The sequence below is a fragment of the Helianthus annuus genome, chromosome 10 (assembly GCF_002127325.2).
Source record: "Helianthus annuus cultivar XRQ/B chromosome 10, HanXRQr2.0-SUNRISE, whole genome shotgun sequence".
Classification (NCBI taxonomy): domain Eukaryota; kingdom Viridiplantae; phylum Streptophyta; class Magnoliopsida; order Asterales; family Asteraceae; genus Helianthus; species Helianthus annuus.
In genome coordinates this window covers 92064130-92072831 of record NC_035442.2, presented here as the reverse complement: position 1 = coordinate 92072831, position 8702 = coordinate 92064130, and the positions used below count along the sequence as shown (strand labels likewise).

At 37.3% G+C, this 8702-nt stretch overlaps 1 protein-coding gene across 1 annotated transcript; it reads right to left on the bottom strand.

Annotated features, from left to right (window-relative positions):
* Positions 1-568: 568 nt before the first annotated feature.
* On the bottom strand, positions 569-3848 carry LOC110882365 (GDSL esterase/lipase At5g55050). Its single transcript, XM_022130404.2, has 4 exons — positions 3547-3848; positions 2804-3042; positions 1172-1643; positions 569-901 (listed from the first exon to the last, which is right to left on the bottom strand). Exons 1-4 carry the CDS (start codon positions 3788-3790, stop codon positions 681-683), a joined length of 1176 nt encoding a protein of 391 aa, XP_021986096.1. The 5' UTR covers positions 3791-3848; the 3' UTR covers positions 569-680.
* Positions 3849-8702: the final 4854 nt, after the last annotated feature.

Below are 8702 nucleotides of genomic sequence, written 5' to 3'. Positions count from 1 at the left end.
TTAGGCTCTAAAAAGGCTGAGCCGACCTAAAAGCGGGTAAACAATTTTTGCTATTTTTTTTTTCCACAGAAACTAAGCATTCTATACTAAACCAAGTTGACACTTTTTTTTTATAAGAGGGGAGGGGGCGGTGCGTGATAATATCACGAAAACGAAGTATAACGCGTGGAAATCAGTTTTTTCCCACCGCCACCATAACATTCACGCGTGATACAATCACGGTTTCCCGATTCCGTGATTTTTTCAACGCCGTGATTGTTTTTTTTTGTGAGGGTAGTTTTTGGTTGCGGGGAAATTGTTGGGTGTGGTGGTGAGTGATGACCACCCCCACTAAAAAGGTTGTGAGTGATGGAAAAATGGTTGCTCACATGGCGGAACATAATTGGATATTGTGAGTGATGAAATTTTATCACTAGTGACCACCCCCTCCCCTAACAGTTCCTCGTTTTGATCTGCTACCCGGCCGTTCATTTTGCCATTATTAATTTTGTTTAGCAACCATTCAATAAATGTTTATTAGTGCTGCAAACGTTATATAACCAAGAACACTGACATGTTATAGAAGATAAAAGATCAAACCACGCTTAAGTTTATTACAATTGCATATAAAGTCATATGAATATTTGTGGTTCTAATAGCATAAGTTCGAAAAAGAAGCTAAAAAACCGGTAACAGGTACTTTACAGACTCGCCAATCTAGCCCAGTTGATTGGTCTTGCAAGTCTCGGACCACCAAATGCAATCGATTCAACCATAACCTGCACAGCATATTGTGACGGGTGAGACACGTCCCAGAAAAGATACTCATCCCGATTCCGACACAGTACAGCCAGTGGATGACAATTGGTCATCGCGTTAAACCGTCCCAATCCACAACACGCATCTCTCACATTCGTTATATCTGAGAAAAAGAAAACGCGAACATTTTTTTATGTTAGATCACTTGATATGACATCATAATGTTGTGGATCACTGGCGGACCTATGTGGTACTAATCAGTGTCACGCGACAGGTGATCATTAGTTTTTATATATTATATGGTATCATCTCTTGTTTTTCTTAAGTTATTTACGAATCCGAGGATCAATATTTGATTCACCAAACATCTTTAATAAGTGATACCAGAAAAAATGTGCTCGGTCCGCCAGTGTTGTGGATAATTAGTACTTACTAAAACGTTCTGGGGTCTCGTAGAGGTCAAATAGTATATCGTACGTGTTCCCAAACGAATAGATCATCCCCTTTGAACGACGTGCCATTTCCCACAATACACGTTCTATCCCGCTGTTAAGTTGCCGTGCCAAATCATTTCCGGTTTTCGAACAATTCCCACCCAAAATTGTTACTCTCATCAACGGACTACATCCGATATATGGCACACCGATGATCCCAAACTTTCTTGCTCCGAGGTTATATAAAGTCTGTAGGGTGGCATTGTATGTTTCGAGTAGCGAAACGATGTACTGGTCGGGATCCAATTTGGCTCGAAACAAGGCAAAAAAATGCACATCATTGTTACCAACACCTATAAAAAATGGCGATTTTGCAAATAACACCTGTGTCTGCCAAGAACCGATGGTCGCAGACAGGTTCCCGTGGACATGCATTACGTGCGCGACTTGATCGCTTAGTGCCAATGCTTGCTGACCAAAAAATATATAATGTTAGCGACGTGTAATTTACGGATAGACGTGATTATGAGACCAGGTCAACTTAAAAGGGTCAAAACGGTTTCTCGTTCAGATTAGTCATTTTCAGTGCTGCTTAAAACTAGTAGGGGTGGACCTAGGTAGAGGGTTTGGTGGGCAGGCGCACTCTTTGAAAAAAAAATTAGTGTATTTTATAAGGCAAAATCATGATCGCACCCCTTGAAAATTTAGTTAAACACCTCGTTCACACCACTAAAAATATTTCCTTGGCCCGCCTTAAAACGGTTAGGGTTTGATTAGGTTTACGAAAAAACACTTTTCTCTTAATATTTATCTAAAAGAAGCATCAATTGTGAGGTTATAAGTAACATTGTTACTATACTACTCTTTAGGAGTGTATGTTTTTTTATAAATAATTTTAGACCATTATCAGTCATTCAACCATATTTCTTTTATTTTCATCATTTCATCAGTCTAACCTGTCATAAAACATATTTTTTATGTTGAAAACGGTGAGAATCCTGCATTGAAAAACTTACGGGTACCTACCATTACTCTGCTAACTAATGAGATCAAGTAAAACGCAGTTTGCAATGGACATATGGCCTTCATAGTGATGGACATATGGCCTCCATAGAGGGACTTTTAAGCGCTTACCAATATGCTATGGATGTTCACAATTGGCTTTCGACGGATTTTAGGTCAAACTATTAGTCAAAGCGTTGGTAAAGGTTTTTTTATTATTGAAAACTGAAATTGAACGGTTTGAAATTTAAAATCAAACCAAACTGTAACGTTAGAAGTTACCCGACATTGACAAGTAGTCAAATTTGAATGCACTAACCCAGTTTGAATGCTGATTATCAGATGTCCAGAATATCTTAAAAAACATAGCTACGCCTACTAGACCAATGCAGCCCAATAAATTAAAATTTTTGCCGCATCTAGTGTCTTGTAGTCGCGTGTGTATATGTAACATTTATAAGCATTACATATAAACCCACAAGCCATTTGTTACGATTAAAATCGACGGTGAAACCAAGCTGATGAGTGGTTTGGACAGTTTCACGATTTTTAACTGAACCGAAACATCTATACATTAATCTAGTTGTAGATAAACTATTTATAAGGTAAGCAAGGATTCGAAATCGTACGTCTACAGCGCTGTTGATGTCAAGAATGGCCGTTCCAGACGAAGCGAAGTTTACTCCTACGGCCGGATTCTCCCGTGCTACCAATGGATGGGGGTTTAAGCCATTTGTAGGACGTCTCCAACGCCTCCTCGGATTAAAGTTTATGGCTTTGGCAAGTCTCTTCTCCTCGTATTTCCCGTGATAAAAAAGCGATAGGTATGCTGGTGGGCTAGTCACGTCTGGTCCAAACACTACTCTAGCTGACCAACAATATTCAAAAATACCACATGAAATGTCTTAAAACATAACTAAACTTGTGTGGGAGTCATTTGTGTGGGGTTGATGGGTTTATGGGTTTCGAGTTCGAATTGAATAGTTTAACCGAACCACAGCCAATATACTTATATGTGTAAAAACATTAACCTAACCTCGTCATAGTTAAATTGTTAAATCCTACACGACTCATTTAACCCATTTATCTAAACGTGTAAAATGGGTTGGCGGGTAGTAGTAAAGTTGTAAATGAGTTAATTGGGTTGGTGGGCTATAATAAATGGGTTAAACATGTCGTAAACAAAATGGCGGGTCGATCGGTTTAATTAATAGGTTAAACATATTAACTTGAATACGACCAGTTTATTTAAACAGATCAACTCTAAGGTGACCCTTTATACTTGTTATATATAACAACTTAAAACCTTATTGTTTTCGTGTCGTATCCGAAATTACCGCCCCTAGTTTATTCAAAAGTATAGACCACTTACCGAGGAAATCGGCCATGTTTAAGCCATTACTAAACCTTCCACTAGGTGTAGAGTTGAAAAAATCGATACCATAGTGAGGGTATTTGGCCTTTCCAACCGCCTTAAGTACGAAATTATTTGTTCCGACGTCAAGTAGTGAGTCCCCGAGTATGAAAACAGCTGGAGATGCCGCATTCGAGAAACTCCATGAAGCAATCGCGGCGATACCAAAGATCGTAAGAGTGACCATGGGACTTCTAGTCATGGCAAAATCTGTAAATTGAACTTAGAAATATCTTGTTTATAAATGAAAATAAAATAGATGTTAAATATATATATGGATGCAGGTCGACGATTTAGGATGAATTCGTTGAAGTGTTTATTTTGTGATTCTTTTGGTTCTTTAAATGCTAGTTTATAGTTATAGTTTCCAAAGTGTGACTTTGTTAGGCAACACTCCATGGAACTTCTTTAACAAGTGGAGTGGGTGAAAATATTTATTAGCCATTAGTTATATGTATTTCTTTCTGAAAATATATTTGTTTTTTGTTATGTGTTTAATTAATTTTAAGTTAAAATCGTATAATCAAACAAATATAATGATGATTAGATATAGTATGAGAGAAAAAAACACGTTTATTTAGGTACATAACTTTACTATGTATCTCAATTAAAACACTACGTAAATGATTACTGATTGTCGTAGCTCAATATTAAAATTGATTATGTATTTAGCGAGCCAAGTAATTTATACTGTACCAAAGGGCTTGAATAGTACCTAGCGGTGTCAAGGTGTGTTGTAAAAATGTATTTTTTCATAAGGTTTAAATCTCACCATAGACAAACTAGTTTAATAACCATCCGATGAACGGGTATTTTAGTGTCGTAATTACATAAGCATTTTTTTTCCTTACATTCTAAACAAAAACATAATAAATTACATTTAAATCATTAAATATAAACTTAGTAACAAAATATGGACATCGTGTGAGCACCACAGGGCCATATTATAGTCTAATTTCAGTAGTGGTGGTAAAATGGATAGATAAATACTTGCTTGGATTTTAAAAATGATCTCTATGGTACATGTCGAAATTGGTTGAGTCACATTGGATTACTTGAAATACATTTTTGTCCATTTTGAGTAACTAATGCGTTAGTATGATTACATAAACTGCATCAAAATAGTACGAATGCATACTTTGTCCGTTTTTAATAACCCATGTGACCAACTTCAAGTAAAAAATCTACAAGCTACTTCACGTTTTCCATCTCAACTTTCGTATAACTTGTGTAAGCTTCTCATCTACATATACTTATCGCATTAGACTATATTTCTCATTTGTTAGGAATTCGCCAAGGTTATGTTTCATTGAGTCATTTGGCCATTCGTCTTCAAGATCAGTATGTCTAGCCACTGTAGATCCTGAATTAAAATGAACAATCTTATTTAATTTTGAGTGTTACCAAAATAGACTAAAATTATACCCGCAAAGAAAAGAAAAAAAAAATACCATTAGTTGAAAGAATACATCATATACTCACGTCAACTTGCGCACTTAGATCTACCTGACTTTCGATAATTTCAATAAGCTCCTGAACCCGCTTTGTAGTTGTGTGTATATGAAGAGATAATTCTCATTGAGTAAAACAGAGAACAAGCAAACAATATATAGGGAAGAAAGTTACAACAAGAACCCTAAAGAATAAAATTAATACAACATGAATATATAAAAACTGGATAGGAGTTGGCCAGAAAGTCCAAATTTCCTAGAAAGTGTAAAAAGTCATAAAACACCATAATGTCAACCATAAAACACACCAAAAACCCACAAATAATATGATGAAGATTACTGAAACATCATGTATGTGGGTTTTGTGTTGTGTTTTAGATGTTAAGGCTCTGATTGTGGAATGACAAATATTATTGTGTTTTATGTTGTTTAGCATTGTGTGTTTTATATTCATAGTTCTACGATGGTGTGTTTGAAGTTTTTATGGACTATTAGAGTTTGAATATGGTGTTTTAGTAATATTCATTCTATTATTTGTGAGTTTTAGGTGTGTTTTATGCCTGAAATTATTGTGTTTTATGACTTTTTACACTTTTTAGGAAAAACACACTTTCCGTAGGATCCCCACTCTATAAAAACTAAACATGAATATTATCTAAGATTCCCCTGCAAGCTTAACGGTGGCGGATCAATGCGAAGCATATGTCGAAGAGAGTTGAACTGCGAGCTAGGAAGATTCTTTGTAAAAATGTCAGCTACCTGAAGCTTGGTTGGAACAAACTTAGTAACTGGTTTTCTGGCATTTACTAATTCCCGCAAGAAATGATAAGCAAGATCGATGTGTTTAGCCCGCTTATGTGCAACAGGATTTTGAGTGAGAATGATGGCACTTTGATTATCACAAAGAATGGTTGGTCTATCTAGGGGAAGCGCATGATGTTCTTGAAGAAGATGAGTTATCCAAACAATTTCTGCAGCAGTGTTAGCCATAGCACGATACTCGGATTCACAACTCGATCTTGCAACAGTCGGTTGCTTCTTAGCACTCCAAGAAATCAAATTGCCACCCAGAAATATAGAATAACCATATGTAGAACGACGTAAACAACGACCCCAATCAGCATCAGAGTAACCAAGTAGCGATGTGGTAGTGGGACGACTGTAATGTAATCCAAACGCAATAGTACCCTTGAGATAGCGCAAAATTCGTTTTACTTCCTGATAGTTGTCAGTATTTGATGCATGAAGAAATTGACTGACTTGATTAACAGCATAAGAAATATCAGGCCGCGTGATCGTTAAATATTGAAGAACACCTAGAATTGAGCGGTAGGATGTAGCATCTGGAAACACCATACCTGTGGAAACAAAAGAGACATTTGTGCTTAAAGGTGTAGAAGCTGGTTTAGCATCTAACATCTTGGCACGAGTTAATATGTCTAAAGTGTATTTAGATTGGTTTAAGAAAAGACCATTTTGAGTGTAGGTAACCTCCAAACCTAGAGAGTAGTTGAGTTTTCCAAGATCTTTGATGGCAAATTCCTTATTTACACATGAAATGAATGATTTGATGGTTGGTTAATGGTTGCCTGTAAGAATAAGATCATCAACATAAACAAGGAGATACATTATGTAAGTATCACGTTTGTAAATGAATAATGATGGATCGGCTCGACTACATGTGAAACCATTGTTTAGTAGAAACAAACTTAAACGATGAATCCAGGCCCTGGGAGCTTGTTTCAAGCCATATATAGCCTTGCCCTGGGAGCTTGTTTCAAGCCATAAATAGCCTTGTTTAGCTTGCAAACATGAGATGGAAACTGGGCATTGATGAAACCCCTAGGTTGTTCCATAAAAACATTTTCGGATAGATGGCCATGTAAGAAGGCATTATTGACATCAAGTTGGTGAAGATGCCAATTATGAATGACCCTTAACGCCAATAAGGTGCGGACAGTGGTGGCTTTAACAACAGGGCTGAAAGTATGGCAGTAGTCAAGACCCGGAATTTGACTAAAGCCTTGAGCAACAAGACAAGCTTTGTGACGCTCAGTGGATCCATTAGCTCGAAATTTGGTTCGAAAAATCCATTTGGATCCTACAACATTCGCATGTGATGGACGAGGAACAATAGTCCAAGTATCATTTTTATTGAGGTCATCAAATTCTTCTTCCATGGCATGAATCCATTTGGGATCTTTAAGATGCATTATGAAAGGTAGTAGGATTATTTGATGCAAATAAAGCATGATGTAACAGTATCGTTTTTGTGTGAGCTAGGTCAACACGATGACGGGGCTTAAAAATTTCAGATTTAGCACGAGCTTTCATAGGATGGTGGAAAGAGGTGGACGAGCGGGAACCGATAACGTCGGAGGAGAGTGGGTAATGGATTCGGTACTGGATGAAGATGAAAAACTATCAGACATCGAGGATGATGTCGATGAATTATCGTTAGGTACAGAATGATTAATGGGCTGATTACGTTGATGAGCTGAAGTGGGGTTAGGATCAGTGGAAAACGGCTGAGTCTGCTCGTTTTCAGTTGAGGCAGGCTGGTTATTCGGATGGGCAGTGGCAGTTTAGGTTGGGTTGTCTGAGTGGGCGGTGGGCCTAGAAATAGTGGTAGGTCCGATATCGGTGTGTATAGTTGGGCTTTGATTGTTAAGTGAGTTGTTAGGAGATGGGTTGGGAGTAAAAGGAATAGTGATGGGCAGAATAGTGGGTGGTGGACTTGATGTCTGCGTTTGGGCAACAAGGGATTGCAATAGAAGAATTTTAGGTGATGGAACATTGATGTCACATCTAACGAGCATCAAACCAATAGGTAGTAGATATTTGGAATGAAACAACATAGCCAAGCCAGTTTCAATAATGTGACGATACTTTCGTTCAACCCTACCATTTTGTTGTGGGGTATAAGGACAAGACATCCGATGAAAAGTACCATTTTGTTCAAACAAATTTTGAACACGATTGTTTGTAAATTCAGTTCCACTATCACTTTGGAAAATTTTAATTTTAATGGAGAACTGAGTTTGAACAAAGGATATAAAGATCGATAAAACATCAAAAAATTCTGATTTAGCTTTGAGCGGATATAGCCAAGTAAACCGTGAGTAATCATCCACAAAAGCAACATAATATAGACAATTACCAATTGACTTTATAGGAGATGGCCCCCATAAGTCACAATGTATTATTTCAAGAGGCAAAGATGCCCGTTTATCATTAGACAAAAAAGATTGTCATTTTGCTTTTGCATGTTCACACGGGGGAACAAAGGCCCAGTTTAGGTAATACAGAAGTAAATGACAGAAAACCAATATTTTTCAACATAGTAATAATATCTAAGTTGACATGTCCAAGTCTTGAGTGCCATAACTCAAAGGAGGCTTTTGGACAGGAGGATGAGGTGACCGAGGCTTCATGAGTTTAGCTAAGAACATAAAGGCCATATTCACGGCACCACCGGGCTAGGGTTTGCTTGGTGTTACGATCCTAAATATAAAAATAAGGGTGAGAAAAAATAACATCAACATGATTATCTTCGGTCAATTTTCCAATTGATAAAAGGTTTTTGGTTGATGGAACCACCAAAACATCATTAAGAGCAAGATTGCCTAAAATTTTTGTGTATCCAATATGTGTAACAGGGAG